Source organism: Terrapene carolina, unplaced genomic scaffold, assembly GCF_002925995.2.
Source record: "Terrapene carolina triunguis isolate 2854851 unplaced genomic scaffold, T_m_triunguis-2.0 Scaffold21, whole genome shotgun sequence".
NCBI classification, from domain to species: Eukaryota; Metazoa; Chordata; order Testudines; family Emydidae; genus Terrapene; species Terrapene triunguis.
In genome coordinates this window covers 21,432,758-21,459,945 of record NW_020664372.1, presented here as the reverse complement: position 1 = coordinate 21,459,945, position 27,188 = coordinate 21,432,758, and the positions used below count along the sequence as shown (strand labels likewise).

Here is a 27,188-nt window from a genome sequence, read left to right as displayed (position 1 = left end):
CAGCGAACCGCAACCAGTGGGAGCCACGATCGGACGAACCTGCGGACGTGGCAGGTAAACAAACCGTCCCTGCCCACCTGGGGCTTTCCCTGCACAAGTGGCGGAACAAGTTTGGGAAACACTGGTGTATCTGATAACTACAAATATCACTGTTTGTCAAAAAAGTAGTATACTTTATAAATATATGAGAAAATTAGGAAATTTAGTGAATAATTTTCAAAAACAGATTATCATATTTTGGGGCAAATTTTTCTTTGCTGGCCCCAAAACTCAAATCTGCGAGCACAAATATTTGTGCACCCAAACCAAGCAATTTAACATCTAATTAGTGAATCTACCCTGGCAAAAGTCATTCATACATGTAAACTAAATGTTGGGGCACATAGGTTTAGCAGCCATGTTGAGGCCAATTTAAAAAAGTGGCATTTAATAAATTAGATTTATGCTGGAAGGGGAAAAATATGTTTTTGATAATAGGGATCTAAAAAGTATAATGCCTCGTCTTACAGATCAGAAACAGACCTCTGACGTGGATGCGGTTTAATCACAATAACCTAAAGCATGGAGAAAGAGCCCATCACTAGGACTCCGTTTCTAGTCAAAGGAGAAGAACAGATAAAGAGCTGCCTGGTCTGGAGTGGACAGAGTTGCCGAATATCTTCACATTCAGCATTGGCATAACTATATTTGCAACAGGATGCCCAGAAGATCAGTACACTAATATTAGTAACAAATTTCAGTGTTTGTCCACACCCATTGTGTATCCTGTAAGTCAGAGGTCCCCAAACTGTGGGGTACGCCCCCCTGGAGCAGCATGGAGGAATTATCAGGGGGGCCTGGTGGGGCCCTGGCCATCCCCCACAGGGGGCAGGGAGGGAGTGCCACCCAGCCACTCTTTGCCCCTAGCTCTGCTCCTGTCCTACCCACAGCCGTGTCCCCATTTTCTGGCCCAGCGCCTGGCCCCGCCCTGCCCGCGGCTCTGTTCCCAGCCCGGGGCCAAGGCTGGGGGTGGGGGTGGAGCTGCACCTGGCCGCGGGCCCGGCTGCTGGCCCCCACCGCAGCGGCTCTGCTCCTGCCCCCGCCCCCAGCCTTGGCCCCTGGCCGTGGCTCTATCCCCGGCACTGCTCCTGGCCCCAGACCCACCCCCAGCTGCAGCCCCAGCCTCAACCCCCTTACCTCTGTCCACGACCCCCCTCTCCTCCCAGCTGCAGCCCCAGCTCTGGGGTGGCGGCGCAGACAGGGATAAGGGGCGGTGAGACCCTCAAAAGTTTGGGGACCACTGCTTTAAGTGCACAATTCTATGGCTCACGGCCACTATCATGTCTGGTAATAAAACCATGTTAGTTCTGTTCTCAGAATTTAAATGTACCTTTATGAACAGAGCCCTTATAACAGATTTGGAAAGTGTCAGACTAATACTTAAGCTTTTCCCACTCTTTTTCTTGCCTTTCTTAATTCCACGTCCTTTGTGGATTTCACCTTTCACAAAAGTCAAAGCTGATATTGTTACCTCCACCCATATAGGGTGAACAGGCCTCTGTGAGCTTCCCCAGAATGGGGAAGTTCTACAGAATGGATCTCATTTCTCAGCAGTAGTACTTATGCCATTCATTTGCCAGGCTCTCTCACAATGGAGCTTGCTTACTAGCAGGTTTTGGTGATGCACAGCCAAATCTGCTAGGGATTAGGTTAAGACCATATAACTCATTTCACTTATAAACCACCCACGACTGCAGGCTTTCAGAAAGGAAAAAAATAGTTTCAGCCCCATGTGTCACCAAGTCCTAAATGTAATTTAATCACATTTAGTATTTTCTTTTTCTTACTTAAAACACTGCGTGTAAACATCTGAAGGGCAACATGGTTTTTCTCTGTTGCATTCAATACAGAACACAGCTACACAGGACAGTCTGAAATACACCAGCGTCGGCAGCTCAGTGGTTCTCTGATTTTTGATTCATGACATCACAAGTTTCAGCTGCTCAAACTGTACAGAGTATATCTGTTAATGGGGAAAAAAAGAGCTCTCTTTTCCAGCCACTCTCATCGCTTAGGCCTTTGAAAGAAGTTAGTATTGGATAAGAATCTATTCCACTGCCAGTTAATAAGACATATAAGATGTATTGAGAAACACAAAAATATATATATTCTCCTAGCTGATAGAAACTAAGAAAAACTAAGACAAAGAAGGGCAGCTGTGAGACTCAGTCTCATTTACCAAGGCAACACTCATTCCTTGTGTAATCTCTGAGTAACCAAGTTCAAGAAATTATCAGGGTTTTCAATTCTCTTTTCTTTTATTTGTCTAAGAATGAAAAGTGTCACCATCGCTCCACCTGACTGTTATAATCTTCAGTAACAGCTATTTCTGCTGCTGCTTCTTCCTTCTGCCACTGGTGCACTCTTTGCTCCCGGAGTAGCCTCCGCTCCTCCCGCCGTTTTTGCCGGTTCTTCTGGTGCTCCTCTTGCTTGGAGTACTGAAAGCGTTGGAGAAAGAGGTCTTTAGCATATTCATAAAGCTGCATGTCCAGGAAGTTCAACACCTCTATGCGTTTCCGGGCCCCTTCATCAATATCCACATTAGAGGCCCGGGTAATATTGAACTGGGTGAATGGGGAAATGAACTTAAGGTTGAATGTCCTCTCAAAGAGATACTGTGTTTTCCTCTGAAACTCTGTGAGTCCAAAAAAGGCCATGTTTTTCAGGTTGTTCTTGGCGCTTTGGAGAAGGATCATATTTCTCTCACTTTCATTCATAAAAGTCAAGTTGTAACATCCAACCAGGCTCAGGTCTGCCAGCATGCGAACCTGGCGGTTGTTAGCCAGGTTGTAACCACAATCCATGAACTCCTGCAAGCTGACTCCAGACCAATCATCCCCTAGGTAACAGGTAGGCAGCTCATCTGGCGTTGGACTTCTTCCATCACACATGTGGAGGGAAGTTTTCCACGTTGCACCTCTCTGGACATGTTTCCATTCACTCAAATACCGTGACACTGGATCCCTCAGCATTGTGATGTAATAGAAGTTCCTGCAACAAATTTTTAAAACACAGTTTTAGGATTCAGCAGCTTTTACTCTTATTAATCAGCAATTTTTATTTTTCTCTGACGAAATGCTTACTAACCAATGACTCTGTCTTAGGGCAGGTCTACACTTAAAACACTGGATCAGTGCAGCTGCACCGCTTAAGTGAAAATGCTCCTACGCTAGCGGGAGAGCTTTTCCCATCAGCATAGTTAATCCACCTGGCGTGAGGCAGTAGTTGTTGATGGGAGAAGCTCTCCTGCTGACATAGCACTGTCTACACTCGGGGGGTAGATTGGTATAAGTGTGTCACTCAGAGGTGTGGATTTTTTACACCCCTAAGCGACATAGTTATACCCCTATAAATCTGTAGTGTAGACCTTGCCTTAACTTTTTCAAATGGACCAATGCACTTGTAAAACTTAAGCCTATAGAACATTCCTAGCAACCATGACATGTGGATAATAAAACTGACCACACCACAAGATAGATAGTCACTTTCAAGAAGGTGCACCAAGGACACATTTTTATCCCTAACCCATTTATCCATCCGTTCTTCATCACGGCGGTTTTTGAGACACTTACTAGTTCTGAAAGAAGAAATAAGTAATATTAACTACCTCCCAGTGACAAACACAGTAGCACAAAGTGCACACCTTAACGCATGGTGAATATTGTGAACAAACTAGAAGGCAGTTTGTTTTTTGTGATTAATTCTTTTTATTAATTTTCATCCATTTGTGATTAAGGAGATATGCTAGAAAACAAGCAGCAAACAGAAGAGGGATTTTTTTTGATTTCGAGGAAAAGAGATTCTAACCACAACCAATTGTGCAGTGTTCCTCAATTTACAGAGACCGTGACAAATCCAATTGTACTCAATACACTCTTTTTTTATATGCTGGTATTTAGCAATATCGGAATCAATGGGAGAAGATACTCACAACGGTTCAAAGATAAAACAGTGAAACAGTTGTTGTGTCCTTTGAGGATTTACTGTGGTGAGCATTACAGACCACAAAGATGTGAATTATCTCACTACTCTTGTACATAATGAGAAAATATTAATCCTGTCACCTGTCTTCTGGACTGAGACAATATGACTCTCTACAGCACATGGTTAGAATATATGAGCAGCCTGGACAATACCAACTGGATGCTGCAACTGCTGTAAATAATGCAATGTGGAAGATTTTGGCATGACCTGCCGACTTGAAAATGGGTCATTAAATGGGTTACATTGAGGCCAATGACAGGACTAAAATCCATTTACATGACTTAATTTGAGTTGAGAGATGGATTAAAACTAGTTATGATCATGGATACTAAAAATCACTCACTGTTGATGAGTGTAAAGGTTAACATGTTCAGCTGTTATCTGTCAGGAATACAAAAAAGATACTAAAATCTACCTGACATCAAATAGAACAAGAAACTGCAGACCTCAGTTTGTCAATTTATCTTTTAGTTGCCGCATTGAGAGTTTCTACATCTAGTTATGGCAATGTGAAAAAGACTGAAATTGAGTATGCCTAAACAATCTTTCATGTAACACATTTACTGTTGAAGATTTTATTCAATAACAACTTAACCTAAATTATAGGGTGATATAAAAATAAGACAAAACCAAAATACTTTATAACTTTTGTCAGCTGGAATAGCAACTAAAAGTCCATGAGTAAAATTAACACAGCTAGTGTGGTACAAAAATAGGTGTTTGCATGACTCATCTGGCTCTGAACAGTACATTAATAAATTATGAGTCTCCAACATCTGATCCACTGAAATTACCCTAAGATTTCTTCAGACAACCATGATCTCAAGATGCTTTTTATTGAACCTACCCAACACTCAGAAAAACAAGTGGTGTTGGAGACACACACTGCTGAAACAATGAATACTTTGAGAGTTCATCTTTCAGAAGATCTCACTTTAGTTGAATGAAAAATCCAGAAACTATTCAGAATTGCTGGGTGTAATGTCCTTCCTATCCAGATCATCACAGCATATCACCCTTTTCTAAATGCTGAATGACTTCCACTGCTTTTCCAGACGCCCTAAAGCTTGGTAAATAAAATTGAGACATACGCCCAAGGGCGGCTCCAGGCACCAGCGCACCAAGTGCGTGCCTGGGGTGGCAAGCCGCGGGGGGCGGCCTGCCGGTCGCCGTGAGGGTGGCAGTCAAGCTGCCTTCGGCGGCATGCCTGCAGGAGGTCCACCAGTCCCGCGGCTTTGGCGGCAATTTGGCGGCGGGTACGCCGAATCCGCGTTACCAGCAGACCTCCAAAAGCTGCCTGACTGCCGTGCTTGGGGCGGCAAAATACATAGAGCTGCCCCTGCATACGCCAAATTCTTGCTAAAATATGCAGGTATCTCCACCAGTTCAGAGCAATTAGAAGGCGGGAGGGATCAAAAAATTTTTTTTCTGTCTTATTCACTCAATCAATGACCTTCCTGCACAAGAACTATACTGTATTTTCCACAATGATGTTACAGTGTCAGAAGTGTTGATTGTGCATTGCTACAGTATCTCTTCCTGGACTACTATCTTCTGGAAGAAGCTGCTCCTGAAATGATTTCACAGCAGAAGGGATATACATTTTTTGAATGAGCAAGAAGGGGCATGTAGCGGGACGTGTCCTTGTGTGTATTGCTATTACAATTTGGATTAGGAATTGTATGATTTGCCTTAATGTTTGGCAAAGCTGAGGAGGGACTGTATGGCATAAATAATTTGTTCTTTGTGCTGGTACCCAGTTCCATACTATCTAACAGCAGTTTCATTACACTCTGTTGGGGTACTTATACAGATCCTGTCATCATAGTTCCTGAACATCCCATGACCATTCATGAATGGATATTCCCAGAAACATCCACTTTGACTACAGTACCTATAAACTACGAAGTAGTAGAAATTATTTCCCTTGAGCTGCAGTTATACTTGGCTGTAGAGGACTTTGGCTTCCAAGGGCGGTTAGAAAATATTGAGCAATGCTTTTCCTTCTCAAGAAAAATGTTCTTCTTCACCATCACTCTGCTTTGTGTTTATGAGAACAGATTAAGACATGCTTTCAGGCAAGCAGACGGAGTTTTGCATATGTTACAAGTGAGACCTGGAAAAGCAGCCAAACTATTGCATATCCTTCTCTGCCACTCAACAGCTTTGAGCATAAAAAAATTATATTTCAGCTTCTGGGCCTGGGATCAACATTTTTGCAACTGCTACCAGCATCACTAAGCAAACATACTGGATGCAACACTAACGAAAACAGCTGTGCTCAAAGTGGCTGAAACACACAATGCTGAGAACACTCAAAGGCAGCTGGAATGTCTGGCTAACATTTGGATCACCTCACAGGGGCTTATACAAGGCTTCTTCCTCATATTGTTGCCCTCCCTCTCTGGGATAGTATTGGATGTTAATGTATATGTTAAAATATTGCTATTGATGGTTATTTATGCCTTTAATAATGTTTCAGCCTTTCCTCACCAACCTATGGCATTTTCATTCTGGTGTGCCTCAGGGCAATGACAACTAGTGAAAGTAAACCTTCCAGGGCATAAATCATTTCCATCTCATTACTGGCTGTGCAGATGTATTTGCTGTTCTCTAATGGAATATGAGCTAAAAAGCAGAATCTGAAACAAATACAGTGAAATGAATGAGGAAATGCCTTTGTATGATTTACGCAAATTTCCTTGTGACTAGCCAAGAAACTTTCTTCCTTTACTATATTTACTGTATGATTATCGAGCTTTTCAGTGGTCTGTCAAAACTAAGGCCTTGTCTATACCACAGGGGAAATTCGATCTAAGCTGTGCAATTTGAGTTATGTGAATAGCGTAACTCAAATCGACGTAGCTTAGATCTACTTACCACGGGGTCCACGCTAGGCGATGTTGATGGAAGATGCTCTCCCGTCGACTCCCCCTACTCTTTTCGATCCAGTGGAGTACAGGATTCGACGGGAGAGTCCTGTACTAAATCGACCACTGATGCATCGACCACCACTCGTCGCTCCCCCGGTAAGTGTAGACAAGCCCAAAGATACTCTTTCTCTCAGTCTGCCTTTCATGAATTTAGTTTGTGGGGGTATGTTTACATTGCAATCAGGAGATGTGATTGCAGCATTAAATAAAAGCTAGTTTGAGTAGCAACAGCAATGAGGCTGTGGCAGCATAGGTGGCTGCATGGGCTAGCTCTGTTCATCCAGGAGCCTGGGTACATACTTGAATGGCCACCACTCATGCTGCCACGGCTTCACTGCTATTGTTACTTGAGTTAGCCTTGATTTAGCAATCTCAAAGCTAGTTCAGGTATGGCTACAAAGGCTGAAATCACTCCTCCTAATTGCAGTGTAAAAATACCCTCTGCAAGAAGATAGATTGACAATCCTGTACAGCTAAATCCTCTGTTTATCCACAAAAACGGCTCAATTGCTGGACAAGCTGTCCCACACTGCCATACTGTTGTGCCTTGGACCTATAATGGAGCGACCATTGCTACAAGTGAGAAAGTAGTTCAGTCTCCACCTATGTGAATCCTTTGCATCTATAGAAATGACCATCAAGGACACCACATCATGTCAGAAGCTTAGGCCATGTCTACACTTACAAGCTTACAGTTGCACGGCTGTACCAATATAGCTGTGCCACTGTAAGATCACTTGTGTAGTCGTGTTATGCTGACAGGAGAGAGCTCTCCTGTCAACATAATAAAACCAGCTCAACGAGCGGCGGTAGCTATGTCGGCTGGAGAGCATCTCCCACCAACATAGCGCTGTGGACACAAGTGCTTATGCTGACAAAACTTACATTGCTCAGGGGTGTGTTTTTTCACACCCTTGAGTGACAAAAGTTTTGCCAACATAAATGCTAGTCTAGACATGGCATAAGTTAAGCACCCATGTTTTAGGGTGCTTATTTGAATTCTGAACCTTTATCTTCCATCACTGGAGTTTGTATGTATTTTTGCTATATTGACAGTCAGGTCTGATGCTTGTGTGTGTTTTTAGAGTGTTCTATTATTGCAATGACACATAATGTTACCCCAATGCAGTTTATGAGTGGGAGAATGCAAGACGTAATGGGTATTTGGTCTGGTAGGCACTAGATCTTTAATAGCCTGAAAAGTGTTTTGTTTTTCATGTTCTCTTGTCTTCTACACATGCATCTTCCATGTAGGGGACAGGATACTTATGAATTCTATTCAAGAAGTCACCTCAGAATTCTTCTATCGTGGCAGAAGCAAGGGGCTTAGATATCCGGAGACTGGCGTAGATTTCCAAATGACTGTGCCTCTACATTAGCTCCTGTTAGAAAGCCAAATGGGTGGAAAGAGGGATCTGTTGCTGCAGAGGAAGCATTCATGTCATGGATTTGCCTGGGAGTGGAAGGAATTTTGTGGCCCTAGGACATTGATACATTTTTTAAAAAACTACACTAAAACACCTCAAGTTGTACACACAAGCCTCTGGTTGTTGTGAGACCACCCCTGTCTTACTTGGAAAATTGTCTCAAAACATTTTCAAATGTTGGTAGTTCTGGTTGAAATACACAAATATTTCATATTTCTCAATACATAGTACAGGGGTGGCTAAACTTATTGACACTCCGAGCTGCATACGATAATCTTCAGAAGTTCGAGAGCCGGGGCACCACTGCTGGGGCTTGGGGCTTCAGCCCCATGGGAGGCACCTGAAGCCCCAAGACCCCCCCTTCCCCATTGGGCAAAAGCCAGAGGCAATGCATGAGGGGCATGTGGAGGAGTCACATGCCCCCCCCCCCAATTTTTGCCAGGGTTTGCTGTCCCCTTCCCTGCACAGCAGCTACTGGAGCTGGCAAGCTGGGAGCTGTGGCCATGGGGAGAGGCAAAGGCAAACAGCTGGGAGCTACAGGGACAGCCACTACTTTTGCTGCTGCCTCTCCCTGGAGAGCTAAAGCAGGGGCCCCTCCCTGCAGCTCCCAGCTGTTTGCTGCTGCCTCTCCATGCAGAGCTAAAACCAGGGAGCTGGAGGGAGGAGCTGCTGAAGGTAAGAGGAGAGGTGTGCCTGGTGGGGTGTGATTCAAGCTGTTGGGGGGGCAAACCTTTAAATTGTGTCCCCCCACTTTCAGCAGGCACCAGTCATCTCTGGTAGAAGCCCCTAGCCCAGAAGTGGGCAAACTGCGGCCCGCGGGCCACATCCGGCCCGTGGGACCATCCTGCCCAGCCCTTGAGCTCCCGGCCGGGGAGGCTCGCCCCCCTCCCCTGCAGCCTCAGCTTGCCGTGCCGCCAGCGCTCTGGGTGGCAGAGCTGCGAGCTCCGGCCAGGTGGCACGGCTGCCAGTCCTGGTGCTCTGAGCGGCATGGTAAGGGGGCAGGGAGCTGGGGGGTTGGATAAGGGGCAGGGAGTCCCAGGGGGCAGTCAGGGGACAGGGAGCAGGGGGCGCTTGGATGGGGTGGAGGTTCGGAGGTGATGGTCAGGGGATGGGGAACAGGGGGGCTTGGATAGGGGGTGGGGTGCCAGGGGGCCAGTGGTCCTGGAAGGGGGCGGTCGGGGACAAGGAGCAGGGGTTGGATGGGTCAGGGGTTCTGAGGGGAGCAGTCAGGGGGCAGGAAGTGGGAGGGGGCAGGGGCCAGGCTGTTTGGGGAGGCACAGCCTTCCCTACCCGGCCCTCCATACATTTTTGGAACCCCGATGTGGCCCTCAGGCCAAAAAGTTTGCCCACCCCTGCCATAGCCCCATCAGCTCGCTTCACAGCCATGAGCTCCCCTCTCCCCCAGTCTCATAGGCAGAGAATGAGGGGTGGAGGGATTCCATGAGCTACACTTTAATGATAAAAGAGCTGTATGAGGCTCACAAGCCTGGTTTGGCCACCCCAACATAGTATCTGGTTTTGCAGTAAACCTTGTTAAAACTGGGACTGGCTGCTGGGCTAATTCCTAAAAAAAGGCACAAAAAGTGCAAGAAAAAAAGTTAAACTGGGGCCCATTTCAGTCCCTTTCTTCTCCTCTTAATGAAATCTAAGAATTTAAGCTATTTTGAGTCCAGACATGCATTTGTCTCTGCTTAGTGACAACAGAATCTCCTCACTTCAAGCTTGTCCATTGTAATCTGGCTACAGTCCACAATGCTACTCACTGCTGTAGATACACAACACAGAATTATTTTCTGTCACCTTGTTTGATACACTGCTCTCCCCATAGCCTGCTCATTCTGTATTTCAGTGGACTACCACCTGAAGTGAACCAAACCTCTAAAGCAGAGAGTCTCGGCATTCAGAGCCGAACAATCAGAATGTGCTTTGACACACTGATGAAAAGGTATTTTATTCAAGCCTTCAAAATGCATGTAAAGTAATTAAGAAGGATGTGTTAAGTACTTGGGAATTTGGGAACTCTGATTCTTAAGTGTCTGATGCCTACACAAGAATATTAGAGAGACAAGGTGGGTGAGGTAATATCTGTTATTGGACCAACTTCCATTGGTGAGAGAGACAAGCTTTCAAGCCACACAGAGCTCTTCCTCAGGTCTGGGAAAGGTACTCCCAGCATCACTGCAAAATGCAAGGTGGAACAGATTGTTTAGCACAAGTAGTTAGCACATATTGTCCTATTGCAGTGATAGGACAAAAAGAGGGGGTTAGTGGGTTACAGATTGTTGTAATAAGCCATAAATCCAGTGTCTCTGTTTATTCCATGATATTTAGTGTCTAGTAGAGTAATGAAGAACTCTATGTGGCTTGACAGCTTGTCTCTCTCATCAACAGAATTTCGTCCAATGAAAGGTATTACCTCACCCGCCCACAATGTCTCTCTAATATCCTGGGACTGACACGGCTACAACTACACTGCATAACACAAGAATAGTAATTAGTAATAGCTGCATAGTATACATCTGCCAGTCTAACCTGCAGTCTAACTTGTAACAGCTAGCATTGTAATGATAAAATGGAAACATCCATGAATCACTTCAGCTCACTTTCAAAACAATCATTAATCCAATGCCAACCTGCCATTCATTACAATTTATTTTCTGCAAGAAACTCACACCTTTTCCAGGATAGATACTCAGTCAAATCCCTTCCTAGAATAACTCATGAAAGTCAATGGGTTACCACAGGGATAGCTTTGGGCCACTTAAATTATTTGGCCCTATGATATACAGATAAATGGCCAGACTATGTAATCTATACACCGGCCTGAGTAAGTAGTCGTGTGGAACCACACTGCCCTGAGGGAGCCCTGGGAGGGATTGTGCCTCAGGAGACATTGCAGGCATGCAGTGTGGAAGTGTGTATGCTGGATCAGCCTTTAAGACCAGCACAATCCAGTCCCAGGTGTATCAAAGATGAATGCTACAAATTCTCATGTCTCCAACAGTATGAGAAGTCATATATCAGATACACTAGCATTTATATTAAAATTAACACACACCTGGAAATTCATAAGGCTTTATTTCCCACTGGTGTGAAGTCCAAGATCTTTGTTAGCATTAGTCAATGAAAATCATCTAACAAAATTTTAGGGAAAAATAGTTTCTAGTATGAATCTAACAACATGTCTTCATTTCACACCATAATAATATGAAACACTTTAAATCTTTAGTTAATGCTGCAGTAATATCATTTTGATAGAAAAGTATAAACTTGTTGGAAGTGCAGAGCCTGACGTTAGTCGCATTGATCACATGCCAGGGCATTCTGCCTCTTGTATCATCATGGAACAGACATCACAGCTGAGTGAGATTTGTTACAGAAGTGACGGATCACCACAAAATGAGAACAAAAATGTTTTGTGTGGCTTCATGGAGTAGACAGGTGCAGTAGAGGGCTGAGTGACATCTTTACTGTTATTCCTCCCCCACTGCAAGGTGCAGCCTGCACACGACAGCTCAATCAGAAGCTCCGAACACAAAAACTGGTAAAATGGAAGATATTCTCTTCTCACTCACAAAGTCAGTTGGGACCTTATCAGCTACGACTGATGAGCTTGTTAAACAAAAGAGCAGCAAGAGTTCACAGCAGCTGAAACATAGAAGTCATATGAGGTAGCAGAAAAGGAAAACAAAGTAATTGGACAATGCATTATAAGTAAGGCTAAGTTATGGGTGAAGCCCGAGCCCTGCCACCCTCACTGCTTGGGGCTGAATTAGAGGAAATCGCAGAGGTTTTGTAAAATTACAGAATCTGTGACCTCTAAGTCCTCCATGAGTGATTCGTAGTCTTACTTATAAGAAACTACCAGCAAGTAGAGTGAAGAACTGGGATGACCGAAAATCTCAGGTGCATACTAAACATGTTATACTAAACATGTTTTTTTTTTAAACAAACAAAAGGAAGTATTTCTTCACACAACGTACAGTCAACCTGTGGAACTCTTTGCCAGAGGATGTTGTCAAGGCCAAGACTATAACAGGGTTCAAAAAAGAACTAGATAAGTTCATGGAGGATAGGTCCATCAATAGCTATTAGCCAGGATGGGCAGGGATGGTGTCCCTAGCCTCTGTTTGCCAGAAGCTGGGAATGGGTGACAGGGGATGAATCACTTGATGATTACCTGTTCTGTTCATTCCCTCTGGGGCACCTGGCATTGGCCACTGTCGGAAGACAGGATACTGGCTAGATGGACCTTTGGTCTGACCCAGTACGGCCATTCTTATGTTCTTATATCCAGGCACTGGTTTTTCCTGCCGGAATGGAAGGTAAAAGACCTGGTGGGGTTAATTACTAAAACTGTAACTAAGCTTTTGGGGTTTTAACACTAAAAAAGAGCCTGTTCCAATGGAGAGATTCTGAAACCAATGTGGAAGAAACAGAGGGAAAAAACCAGAGTCACAGCATGTTTCTATTAATAATGACAGAAGTAGTGGAGAGAGGCAGCTTAAGTGGTGCAAGACAAAAAAGATCTCGAATTATGGGAACAAAATCCTTGTGCTTCCAGTGATGTACTATTGCTTTTGGAGTGGGGGGAAGGAGGGCTTCTGAGTCCTGTTTGCAGCCTAAGGGGCTCTGTAGCAAAATGTGGGGGCAGGATCAGATGCAGAAAGCCAGCCCACAGTAAAGTGGTGCGACTTGTACATGGCTGCCTTAAGGAGCAGCCTGCTTTGTGTCTCCCTGTTTTGGGGTTCTTGTGTGTTCTGAATTCTAAGAAATAAAGTAGTTTTAAATTGCAAACTTCCAGAATGAATATTTTATGTTTATCTAATTTCTCTGTTTGTATTGCATGAAACATACCACTTCTGGATTTAACCCAACATCCCAAAATCAGAGACAAGACCTCACAAGGAGAAAAATACTTCCCTAATAGAGACTGCCGTTTTGAACCTAATCAATCAGAGAATAAAGGACAAGGGTAAAATATTCAAATTCTGACATTGTAATTCTGCTCCCAGATTGTTGTACAAGCAAAATCTGTGTTGCAGAATGAAAGCTCTAAAGATAATGAAGATGAATATTACACCCACATGATCGGAATAGAGTGTCCAAGGTCCACTTTCAAGAGTTTGTAAATTTAATACCATTTGTGGTTCTAATTCTCAGGTTGATGTGGGTATGTTTATATGTAGATTCTTTACTCAAACAATGTCATTAAGCCACTACTCACCATTAAAAAGTCAACATACGCCAACAGTTACTGCAGATATCTCCTGTTCTGAGTGTACGGAAAAAAATTAGTGCCTGAGGAACTGAGCACCCAGAACTTCCACTAGCTTTAACTGGGACTGAAACCACAGGCCCCCATTTCACTTAACACCTTTGCTATCACAGGGCCAGATCCTGCAACTGATTCCACAAAGAGGACGTCTGTGCAGAGCACCACACGTCAAAGAGTCCAGCTGCGTAGTTCCAGTTGCCAGGTCTGGCCCATACTTCTTAACTTTCCAACTTGCCAACAGGTAACATAAGCCATTGCAATGTTTGAAAAATGGTTGAAACGTGGAATACCCGTGTTTGGTTGCATATCACACCATAATTAATAATGGGTTATAAACCTGGGTTTAAGCATATTTTCTAGAGTTAGTCAAAATTTTCCAAAACAAAAAAAAAGGTGTTCAAATTTTCCATTTTTTTCAAGATAAGTGGAAAATTTTAAAAATTGGCCTAATTTTGTTTTGTCTGTGTTGGTTTAGATACAACAGGAAGGACTAGGAGTCCGCCATCCTGGACTGTATTCCAGGCTTTGCAAAGGGACTGTGATCCACAAGGAAGTTAATTGTGAGGATGCAAATTCTGTAACTGTCAATTGAAATGTGTTATTTAAGCATTAGGAAACAGTTAAGAGATGTCACAATACTTATTTCCTTGCTTTTTATAGGGATGTCACATCTAACCAACATTAATGTCTCTTCAATTAAGTTTTTGTTTATGAAGAAGAGCTCTGTGTAGCTCAAAAGCTTCTCTCTTAAACCAACAGAAGTTGGGACAATAAAAGACATTACCTCACCCACCTTGTATATATCCTGGGACCAATGTAGCTACAACAACATTGCATATATATATCCTAGTAATGTCCAAGATTTGCAAAATTGTCAGTTTTTGATTAGCCCTTGAAGTATTAAGTTGAAGTTTTAAATTTGTGAAATCAGAGACACTTCAGGAAAGCTTTACAAAACTTGCTAATTTACCGCATGACTTCTGATCAGAGGATTAGTGTCCTACACTTCATTTTACGGAATGTCAGATGAAGGAGAACCACCTTTAAAGATAATTCAATGCTAGACATCAAATAACTAAGAGGAGGTGAATTTGTGTATTCCTAAAAACAACCAAACAAAAAAAAAAAGGAGAGAGAACCCCTGATAATAAAATGCTACATGTCACTTTTCCCTTAGAGTGGCTGATTTTCCTTTAACTTACACTAAAGGAAATTCATTGATTTCAATAGAGTTACACTGGTGTAAGTGAAAGGAGAATCGGGTAACTATTTTATTTATATAGGGTATTGTTGTCACCTCATATTCCTGAGAACATACCACCCAATTCTATGTTAGCCCAATGACCAATTGCAGCTCTGATATGGTTGCATAGACTAAGATTCCCTCCCCCTTTGTTTTGGATCCAATACATGCAGAAGGGTAAGACAGGATATTGATAGTTTGTTTGCGAGTGAAGATGAATGAACTGGATATATACAAATCAGGCCTTTTATTTGTCCCCTAGAGCGTAAGCTTTTTGAGGCAGGCAATGTGTCTTCCTCTAGGCCTTTAGGGGGGAGGGATAGCTCAGTGGTTTAAGCATTGACTTGCTAAACCCAGAGTTATGAGTTTAATCCTTGAGGGGGCCACTTAGGGATCTAGGGCAAAATCAGTACTTGGTCCTGCTAGTGAAGGCAGGGGGCTGGACTCAATGACCTTTCAAGGTCCCTTCCAGTTCTAGGAGATAGGATATCTTTATTTATTTTATAATTTATGCCTGTACAATGCATAACACATTTTGGATGCTACTGTAATGTAAATAATCATATTAATAATAATCCATTATTATTCACACCAATTGGCCACAAAGTCTAATGAGTCATCAGTGGGACTGGAGCTCAGGACCTACTGCTCCAAAAACATAGCTGTAGTAGAGACGAGACACATTTTTTTTACATGGTGGAATGTATTTGTTATTGTGCAGAACTACACTGTTGCCAAATATACCAATCACAAAACTCATCAAAATAGAATCACTTTTGCTACATAATCATATTTGCCTTCACTTGTCCCCTAGTGATTGTGCCAGAATAAATGTATATTAACACATCATAGTGCACAGGGCCGATGCTTTGCCTTTTCCTGTATAGGGCTGTAGCTCTGGCTATGGGAGCAAGTGCCTCTGCTCTGAATTATTTAGCATATTCATGGATATTTATTTCAGTTGCACTTCATAAGACATAGACTCTCTAGGAGTTGGAGGGGATGACAGACCCACTACACGTCCCCAAAGATGTGATTTATGTTCATGGTTATGAAGTCTGGGTCCTGAGCAACTCCCAGGCTAATGACATGATCCGTCACACATAGGTCTAATCACAGAATATCAGGAAGGATACACAGGTAGTGTCTGAATACCAATCTAATAAAACATCCTACCATATTGTATAGTTTAGCTGCCTTCCTTGGTGCTGCTGTGAAGCTGTAAGAGAAGATTTTCAAACTGGGTGCCCAAAATGCATATTTAGGCATGTAAATAAAAGAGGCCTGATTTTCAAAGATGAAAAGCCCCTCAGAAATCAATACTGCTGCAGGCACTCAAATACCTCTGAAAATCTAGCCATTTTTATGTATGTGCCTAATTAAGGGTTGGATACTGTGGACATAGTTCTGAGGCATATAAAATACATAAAAGCGTAAGACAGGGAATTGACAATTTACTTGAGAGTGAAGAAGACTGAACTGGAAACATACAAATCAGTCAATTTAATAGAAAAGCAAATATGCCACTTTCCAGCAAAGTACCGCGATATAAATTGTTCTGAATCACATCTTGATGAGACAGCAAACTAGCAAGTCCCCTCTACAGATTTGTTTCTTGTCTAAATTACATACAGCTCAATTGTTCTAAGCATCCTTTAAATTGCTAAAATGAACTAGCAATAACTAATGCAGCTAGTCTCTTGTTGACATAACTGTAAATAGAAAATACATACAGAACAAATATCTTGTATACTGAACTACTGTAACTAAGCACAAGGAGGGAGTGTTAAAAACTATGTAGTAGCTTCAATAATTTCCCTCTCTTGCCTGGCCCTTTGTTATGCCACTGAATGGAAGGAAAGAGGAGATAGGGGCTGTATTTTCCTCTCTTTCATCTCACCTCTCCCCAGTGCCTTCTCTCACCCTTGCATGGTGGGGAGGGGGCACCAAATCAGCCACTTTTAAGAGAGGCCTCATGGAATAAAGGAGGGATGAGCTGGGGCGATGACCCACAATAGCAATTTCCCCCAAAAAAGGTCTGGCTCTAGAAAGGAGTGGAGGTGGTAGGCGAGCAGGAAGGGTGGAGATTAATGCTGCTCTGCAGGAGGCAGTAGAGGACCGTAGCTCTTCAGTCCAGTCTCAGCTGGCCTGCTGAGCTACTCCAGACCCCTCCTTATGCTTGCCAACCCTCAGGAGGGAAATCTTAGGAGCCTCAGAATGCAAGTAGGGTCTGGGGTGGCATGTAGCCCCCCAACAAGGATTTCTTCCCCTCAGACCTGCAATGGTGCACTTGGCCACCAGGGAACATTTGCGAGGTAGGACCAAGGAGTTGGCACTAGAACCCTGCAGGGGAGAGGGTTGCAGGTTTTTAGTAAGGTAACAATAGGGTGACCAGATATTTACAGTGAGAAACTGGGAGGCCCATTACGGTGCTGCACAGAGAAATCGTTCAGGGTGTGAAAGAGGGGTGAAAGAGAGGCAGCTGCGTGTTGGGGGAAGCGATAAAGTAAAAGTGCCCACTCCTTCCTCCTCAGCAAAGCAATAACTCTCCCTTTAACTCTGTGTCACCCTGTTGATATGGCTCTATGAGTGAAGGTCAGCTCAAGGACTTAGTTAGAGGACATCTCATTGTGACACCTCATGGGTCGGAGGGCAGCCATGTGCTAGACCTGTGGTCCCTGAGGTGCATATAAATTCAACCAACCTACTGTCAGTTTCACCAGCTTAGCTAGCTGCAGACGCAAGGAATCACAAAAACCAGGACAGTACACGTGGTTTTGTAAAATTCTACGAGGACAGACCCTGAAAGCAGGGACATTCCGAGTTTAAAGAGACATTCTCTGTTTTCCAGGACACATGTCTAGGTGACAAGAGAATATTTGGGGAACGAAAACAAAACCATTTCCACCCATCCCCCAAAACCCCAAACAAACAGACAAATCTTTTGTGGTTTGTGTTTGGTTCAGTCTGATCCTACTGACTTTTGAGATGGAACAAAAAGCAGGACCAACCTCAGAATATTTGGAGGGTGGAAGTGGGGAGCTGGAAAGGTGTATTTGGGCCAAAAGTATCATGAGTACAAAGAATAATGAATACAAAGAAATTGATTTGATGTTAAATAGACCCCACTGGGCTGGAGTATGTTATTGATTATAACCAACATTACTAGGGATTAATGAAGTGTTGTTTTCCTATAAACAACGTGATAATTTTCATTAACATTTCTCTCAAATTTCCCTACATAGTTTACTAAGAGGAATGACATATCTTATTTACTGAAAAATATTTTCCTGTTATCATGTAGCTTTAATGAATCTGGCCAAAAGATCACAACATAAAGAGTATTTAAACAATAACAACAAAAACCCAAAGATTTCTTCTCAGTATAATGCTCAGAAATATCCAAGCATATGGATAACACTAATGGGAGTTACACTGTATGAATACTGAAATGTACATATAATTGGTTGGCATCTAATTTAGTTATCAGCAACTGCTATGTAAATATGTATAAACCAAGGTTTTGAACCACACACTACTTTTTTTTTATTTTTCCAATTTATTTGTTAAAGTAAATCTGTGCAAACCTGATGTTAACAAAGCTTAAAATACTTTACTAGGCAAGAAAGCAATGCCTTACCTATCGCTTGAGATATACAATATGTATGTGCAAGCTGAAAATTGATATCTAATTTCTACTAGAGAAAACACACATATAGCTTTTTTTCATTCAGTGTTTCATGTGTAGGCTGTTTAAACATTAGGCCTAGAGTTGCCAGGCATCTGGTTTTCAACTGGAACGCCCGGTCGAAAAGGGACCCTGGCGGCTCCGATCAGCATCACTGACCGGGCCGCTAAAAGTCTGGTCGGTGACGCAGTGGGCTAAGGCAGGCTCTCTGCCTGCACAGGCTCCACGCATCTCCCGGAAGCGGCTGGCATGTCCGGCTCCTAGGCCCAAGGGCAGCCACAGGGACTCCGCACGCAGTCTCTGCCCCGAGTGCCTGCGGGCGCGGGCAGTGCGCAGAGCCCTCTGACCCCTCCGCCTAGAAGCTGGACATGCTGGCTGCTTCTGGGAGTCATACGGAGCCTGTCTTAGCTCTGCTGCGCCGCCGACCAGGAGCCACCTGAGGTAAGCGCCGCTTGGACAGAATATGCACCCCAAACCCCCTCCTGCACCCCAACCTCCTGCCCCAGGTCAGAACCGTCTCCCGAACCCAAACTCCCTCCCGGAGCATGCACCCCAATCCCCTGCCCCAGCCCTGAGAACCCTTCTGCACCCCCAACTCCTCATCCCCAGCCCCACCCCAGAGCCTGCACCCCTAGCTGGAGCCCTCACCCCCTCTTGCACCCCAACCCCCTGCCCCAGCCCGGAGCCTCCTCCCACACTCGTAACCCCTCATTTGTGGCCCCACCCCAGAGCTCGCACCCCCAGCCAGAGCCCTCTCCCCCTCCCACACCCAGCACCTCCTCATGCACCCCCAACCCCGTCCCAGCCCTGAGACCCTTTCTGTACCCCCAACGCCTCATTTCCAGCCCCACCCCAGAGCCTGCATCCCCAGCCAGAGCCCTCTCTCCCTCCCACACCCTAATCCCCTGCCCCAGCCCAATGAAAATGAGTGAGTGAGTGAGGCTGGGAGAGAGAATGACAGAAGGAGGGGGGAGGATGGAGTGAGTGGAGGGCAGGTCCTTGGAGAAGGGGTGGGACCATGGGGTAGGGGGCGGGGCAAGAGTTTTCAGTTTTGTGCCATTAAAAAGTTGTCAACCCTAAATAGGCCACATTGGGTTTCTTTTTGTTTTAAATGTTCAATATTATATTCAACTAGAATATGGTTTTCTCTTTCAATTTTTCCTCCTTTTCATGTCAGCTGTCAAAATCCTGCTTTTCTTCTTGACCAGGTAGGAGAAGCAGCATAAACATATGCAAATGCCACTCCATAAATGGATCTCGTGGCAGCCAAGATTGTGCTGTAAGTAGCCCGTATCCAGCTTCTCTCCCTAATCAAGTTCTCTTTATTCTCCACTAATTTAGTCACTGAAGTTCTCTCCTAAAGCTTGATTTCTCAAATGACGGTTCAATGGGATTTTTCACTGCAGTGGATTTTGAAGCATTACAGTAATTCTACTACTCTACTACTCTGAATATTTTACATACATTTTACAGCCTCTCTCTGATTCCGGGCTTTCTGCCTTTTTTCTTTGCCACCCCATACACTTGGAACAATCCAATTAATGACAACCGCTTCCTTTGCCTTCAAATCTCAACAAGCCAAGCCTACCAGCATATGCCTCTCTGTAAACTTTACTGTACCAGTTCATGCCTGGAGATGCTAAACAATTTGAGAAAGGAATCTAAAGAGAGGGTAAGGGGAAATAAAGAGACTGAGGCCTACTCTAAACCTAAAACTTAGGTTGACCTTGGTACATTGCTCAGGGCTATGAAAAATTTCATGCCCCATGCACTGTAGTTAGGTTGACCTAACCTCCACTGTAGACATAGAAAGGTTGATGGAAGAATTCTTCTGTCAACCTGGCTACTGCCTCTCACAGAGAGGTGGATTACCTACATCAAGGGAAAAACTCCTTCTGTTGATAAGAGTCAACACTACAAGCAGCACAGGTGAGTCTGGCTTTGCTGCTACAGTACAAATTCACCAATCTGTCAAAAGTGTTTCCAGACCCTGAGCTGAAATGCAACTCCAATATTTTCCCTAAGGTTTTTGGTCAACAAGCAATATTTTAGAGTGATATGGCAAAGTTTAACCAGTTCGGGTGACGAGGTTCAGTCTACAGCAATGTACAGATAAAGAAAAAAATATTCAAGGTAAAAGTTCTGTACTGATGTAAGGATTCCACAGAAATCACCATCCCGAGCAGACTATTGTTTCTTCTAGATCAACAACCTTCCTCTGGAATGGCCAAATCGTAGTCAATGATGCACATCTGTACAGCGGGTGGGGGGAGACCTTCCTGACCCCTGCAGGCAGGAATTCTGCCTAATTAATAAAGCAATTAACAATAAAATGCGCACTAATTGAAATCTCTTTGAAAACCTCAATTTATTCTCTCTCTTAACTTTGCCTTAGGTCTATATTAATTCTGACTTCAAGCACTGTGACCTTAAATTAGAAATGTTCTTTGCAAATGTCATGTATCAGGACAGAAATACTATTTTCTTCCCTTTGTTTGTTGCTATATTCAAAAACACCACAAGGTGTGGTAACTTGTGTGTGTGTTCTACTTACTGCAAGGTGGAGATCACAACAATCTGGAGATTAAACAGTTCTCTCAGACCCCATTAGAATACACACGGCTAACAGGGTTCTGCCTATCAATTCAACAATCAGTAAGTTAAGAACAAAGAAAATACATAGGAATAAGAAGCAGTTTTAATTCTGTTTCTCACAAAATCCCTCTTACCGTGTTGTAACCCTGCACACTCTTTCCTGTACTGCAATGAATAAGACGCATACAGTGTATTCAAATTTAATAATTACAAGAAAGACTATTGGCCTCCTAGTTGGCCTCCGAATTGCACTTTCTATCCTTTCCACTGTAATACTCAAAGGTACCTGATTAAAACTGAAAATGTTCAGTATTAAAAATGGAATTCAAAGCAATACATTCAAAGACTGTCTCTCGCTCTCTCTTCTCTCTTGATCTAATAGATTTCGCTCCATTTTTGTTTAGACAATAGATAGCCACAAGAGGGCCCTCTTACCTTCCTAAAGTTCTATAATGGAATTAAGAGCAGAAAGCTGTTTGTGGAACTTAATTTCCAGACATCTATATTATATTGCTACTACCTACAATATATGACTTCATATTAGAATAAGGGTCTATGGCCTTGTATCTACTAAAACTTTTGTTAATGACAGAATTTTACATGAAAAGTTGACACTATATGGTTGTAATGAAAAAGTGAAACAAGTTACACCTATAATTTCAAGTGAATGTTCCTCTATAAAATAATCACTTTACATGCTGACCTCTGAAGCTGATGAAGCTTTATTAGAAGCATTTTGCTATTGTATTATAACTGGAGTGCAATTCAAATCAAGATAAAAATAGCACACACCGATCAATGAACAGGCCTATGAAAAATGAAAGAGCAGTGAAAACAGTAACGGTGTTAGTGGCACTGTGATTATATGATCCATAGGTCAGATACTCGCTGTATTAATGAGGCTAATGTTATTTACACAGCCCTCTATAAGATATTTGGAACTCAACTCTCTGCTTCTGTTCTCTCACTCATGGCTTTTATGGTTGCCAACTTTCTACTCGCACAAAACCAAACACCCTTGCCCCGCCCCCTGTCCCACACCTCCTCTGAGGCCCCGCCCCTGCCCCACCCCTTCTCCGAGGCCCCCTCCCCCACTCACTCCATACCCCCGTCCTCTGTTGCTCGCTCTCCCCCAACATTGTGGATTACCTACATCAACGATGGAAAAACTCCTTCTGTTGATAAGAGTCTACACTACAAGCAGCACAGGTGGGTCTGGCTTTGCTGGTACCATAGGCACTGAGTTTCTAATTTGCCAGGGGGTGCTCCAGCCCGGCCCCGCCCCCACTCCACCCTTTCCTCCAAGGCCCCACCCCTGCCCTGCTTCTTCCCAACCCCGCTATGCCCCTGCTCCACCTCTCCCCACCCCAGCCTGACCCCTTCCCGCCCAGTTCCACCCCCTCCCCCAAGCGTGCTGCGCCCTTGCTCTTCCCCCCCAGCACCTCCTGATGCTGCAAAACAGCTGATCTGCAACAGGAAGTAGGCACTGGAAGGGAGGGGGAGGTGCTGATCTGCAGGGCCCGCTGGCAGGCAGAAGGTGCTGGGGGGAGGTTCTGGTAGGGGGGCTGCCGGTGGGTGCTTAGCACCCACTATTTTTTCCCCATGGGTGCACCTAGGGCTGCTACAGTACAAATTCACCAAACTATTAACACCTTCAAAAGTGTTTCCAGACCCTGAGCTGAAATACAACTCCTAAGGCTTTTGGTCAACAAGCAATATTTTAAAGTGATATGGCAAAATTTAACCAGTTTGGGTGATGAGGTTCAGTCTACAGCAATGTAAAGATGAAGAAAAAAATATTCAAGGTAAAAGTCCTGTATTGATGTCAGGATTCCACAGAAATTACTATTCCAAGCAGGCCATTGGTTCTTCTAGATCAACAACGTTCCTCTGGAATGGCCAAATCCTAATCAATGATGCACATCTGCATTGGCGGGGGAGAGAGGGGGAGCCTTCCTGGCCCCTGCAGGCACTCATCTGACAACTTGAAGCATGACATTTGATTAGTCTTATTGCTTGCATTGGTATAAATTCAGTTAGGGGCCATGAGATAATCCAGCCCTTATTAAAATCCAGCCACAGTATTTGAATCGCTTTTCTGCTCTCCTTTCTCTAGAAAACAAGATCAGCTTCTCTCATTTTTGGAGTGCTGGTTGTAATCGTCTCTGAAATTTTATCTTTACAATGTAAAATAATACCCTCTTATGTTAGTACAAGAAGCTTTGATTTACCGACAAGAATATGCAAATAGCTCAACCTTGCTAGTCTTTTCCCACAGAGACAATTGAATATGCACTATTATTGATACAATAAATATATTAAACTTACCAAATCTTTACAGATAAAATCTCAAATATAGAGGGTTTATTTAAAATAGAAAATAAATGCTAATTTTATTTACCCTTCTTTGTAAACCACTGTGAGATCTGGAGATGAAAATCACTATATAAGAGCTAATTATTAATTATTATTAAAAGTCCAATGAATCAGGATATCTGGGAAGTGATTGCTCCTTTTTACATTGATACACAAAGCACATACCGCACTGCTGGAACACTGTAAGCTTCCTTCGATTTCCCTTTAACAATTTTATCTTTCTAATAAATAGGAAAACAGCGAGTGCTTACTGGTGAAGTTTGCTTGCCTTTATTGTTAGCACACAGATTTTAAGATTGGGAAGTGGATCGTCGACTTGCTTACTATAGTACCATGCTCTGTTTTTCAGTAAAATTCTCCATTTATTTCCCTCTTTCCTATCACAGGCTCAACATTGTGTGCAGTCTTCCTAAACTGGAAGCCAGAAAAATGATTAGCTGCCATTTTCAAATGTATTTTCTATTTGCATGTGCTAAACCTGAATTTATAGAGTAGAAACAAAACCTACCTAAACAATACTAAACACAAGATCAAGGAACCAATTCCATGTCCGATGGTCAATTTTCTGGCCTCACGGGATTTATGATTTCTTCCTCCTACTCCCAAGATGCATGATACTATTTCAGACAACAAATTTATCTTGCTCTCAACAAAATCAGATCCAACATATATATGGGATAGTAACATACTATTGTATATTACCATCATATATTGGATAGTAATGTACTGTACACAGAACTAAGACTGCTGACCCCTCCTTCCCCCGAATAAAACAAACACTAAAAGTATATCCTAAAAAATCTTTAAAGTTCTTTTACAAAATTTTAGAAATCACTCCCTCTTTCATAGATAATATTTCAATCAACACACTGAAGTATGAATAAGAAACCAAAATTCAGATAGTAATGTTATAAAATCCATCAGAATTTTCCTAAAATTGATAATTATTTAAATGCTTTTAACTTTTAACCTTTTCACTGGAATCATAGAATTAGAGGAATATAGGGCTGGAAGGGTTCTCGAGAAGCCATCAAGTCCAGCCCCTGTGCTGCAGGAGTAAGTAAACCTAGACCATCCCTGATAGGTGTTTGTTCAACCTGTTCTTAAAACCTCCAGTGATGGGGATCCCACAACTCCCCTTGTGCAGAGCTTAACAGCCTTTATACTTAGAAAGTTTTTCCTAATATGTAACCTAAATTGCCCTTGCTGCTTAAAGCTTTAACAATCATTAAAACTGTATTCTTTTAGTAAGTGTTTTCAAGATGAATATTGCATGCTAAATACTTTTAAATACAATAAAACTTGTACATTAAAAAAATTCTACCATGCTATTTTCTGAATAATCAAAGTAATACCCCCTGACTAAAAGAAATAGCTAAGAAATTATTCAAAAGAACCTTTTTGGGAAGTGGGTTTGTAAGACAAAAATTTGCTTAACAAATGTAACAAGCTATTGTATTCTCCAGGTGGAACAAAACTATACATTCCAGAATTCTCACTGCATGTTATTTAGCTCTAGTATATCCTGCCTCTTAAGTGGGAAGCAACTTTATAATCTAAAGTGAGAAGACAGAAAACTTTGCACAGATGGAAGGGAATAAAAGAAAGAAGGGAAAACATTCACACACCATTATTTATGAGACCTTAATGCTCCCAAGGACCCTGATAAAAAGACCCACAAGCAGCAAGTACGTTCAGGCAAACTGCATCTCTGAAATAATTAATCTCAGATGCTCCTCCACATTGTTCCTAATAAAAACACGCTCACTAGGCTAGGAACAAACACATTAATACTGTCAAGTATTTATGACCAAAAAATATACTTGGAAAAAAGAGGAAATTCTTGTCGTGCTAACACCCATTACAGTTCAAATATGGGGCTGTATTGTGCCTTGTCCTACATAGGTGTACTGGGAGGAGTCCCATCCCTTCAGTGCACCTGGGCAGGCCTCTAGCACTCCCTGAGCACTAGTCGATCAAGACTGGTGAATGCGTCTAGTGCAGGGGTGGGCAAACCTTTTGGGCCGAGGGCCACATCTGGATGGGGAAATTGTATGCAGGGCCTGGGCAGAGGGTTGGGGTGTGGGAGGGAGGGAGTGCGGGGTGTGGGAGGGGGTGGGGTGTGCAGGAAGGGGCTCAGGGTAAGGGATTGGGGCAGAGGAGTGGTGCGGGCTCTGTGAGGGGGCTCAGGGAAGGGGGTTGGGCTGCAGGAGGGGTGCAGGGTGCGGCAGGGGGCTCAGGGCAGGGGGTTAGGGTGCACAGGAGTGCAGGATGCAGCAAGGGGCTCAGGGCAGGGGGTTGAGGTGCAGGAGGGGTGTGAGATGTATGAGGGGGCTCAGGGCAGGGAGTTGGGGGGCAAGGTGCAGGCAGGAGGCTTAGGGCAGGGAGTTGGGGGGCGGGGTGCAGGAGGGCTTCGGGCTCTGGGGTGGCAGTGGCACGCACCGGGACCAGAGCAGGCTCCCTGCCTGCCTGCCCTGTCCCCGGCCCTGCACCGCTCCAGGAAGCGCTGCGGGCCTGGGGGAGGGAGGAGGGCTCCATGTGTGCAGCCCTTGCTGCACCTCCAGGTACCTCTCCCCATTGGCCGCAGTTCCCTGTTCCCGGCCAATGGGAGCTGCGGGGGGCGGTGCCTGGAGGCAAGAGCAACACATGGAGCCCTCTGCCACCCCACCCGGGGGCCACAGGGACTTGGTGATGGCCGCTTCTGGAGAGCGGCGCGGGGCCTGCAGCGCCAGGGGGGGCAATCCCGCGGGGCGGATCCAAATCCCTGAGGGGCCAAATCCAGCCCGCGGGCCGTAGTTTGCCCACCCCTGATCTACTGCCACTCCAGGGCCCCAAGTGGGTGTGGTTAGCCAGGTTATGGGCATGGCCAAGCCTCCCCATATCCCCTGCTAGAATCTGGCAGTGAGCAGCAGGGGTGCACACAAGATATCTTCCACCACTAGGTGCAAGGAGTGCTATACAGCACACCCTCCCTGAGGCATTTTCTGTCTCAACTGAATCTCAAAAGAATATCCTCATTTCTTTGACACTGAACACAAGATCCTTTGGAATAAATATTGAATGTGGTAGGCACTGAGAACAATCTAAATATCTAGACTAGCTAGACAATGAATCACCAATATTCAGACTACTGCTATTATTTCTGCTTTACCTTTTTCTCAATGTGTCTCTTTTTTTGCCCTTTTCTTCTCTTGCATTTTTGCTCCTCCTTTCTGCTATCTTTTCACTCTTCTCTTATTGCTCTTTTTTCTTATTGTTTGCTCTCTGAAAGAGTAGCAGCATTTTATGCATGAAAGAGTTGCACAGGGAAAAAGATTCCTCCTGTGTGTAATATGTTTTTAAGCTGATTCAGAAGGAAACTGACTTTTCCCTAGCTAGGATTAATCAGTTTCCTTCTGCATGAAGTAAGCTACACAGTGAGCTAACTATAGAGAGAAACTGACTGGGATGGTGTCACACAGGGCAGTTTCTCTTGCAGCAACCTCCCTGTGTTGCATTTGTTAGCTGATGTGCTGCTGCTGTTCACAGGTTGTCTGGATAGGTGTTGTACAACTGATTCAGGACGTTTAGCAGAAGGTGTGTGTGTGTGTGTGTGTGTGTGTGTGTGTGTGTGTGTGTGTGTGTG

At 43.9% G+C, this 27,188-nt stretch overlaps 1 protein-coding gene across 1 annotated transcript in view; it reads right to left on the bottom strand.

The window, feature by feature from the left end:
- Positions 1–2,321: 2,321 nt before the first annotated feature.
- HS6ST3 (heparan sulfate 6-O-sulfotransferase 3) overlaps positions 2,322–27,188 on the bottom strand; it is a 512,987-nt gene continuing 488,120 nt past the window's right edge. The window contains exon 3 of the mRNA XM_026658247.1: positions 2,322–3,030. Within this exon, the coding sequence (XP_026514032.1) occupies positions 2,322–3,030 (709 nt within the window). The remainder of the gene's footprint in view (positions 3,031–27,188) is intronic.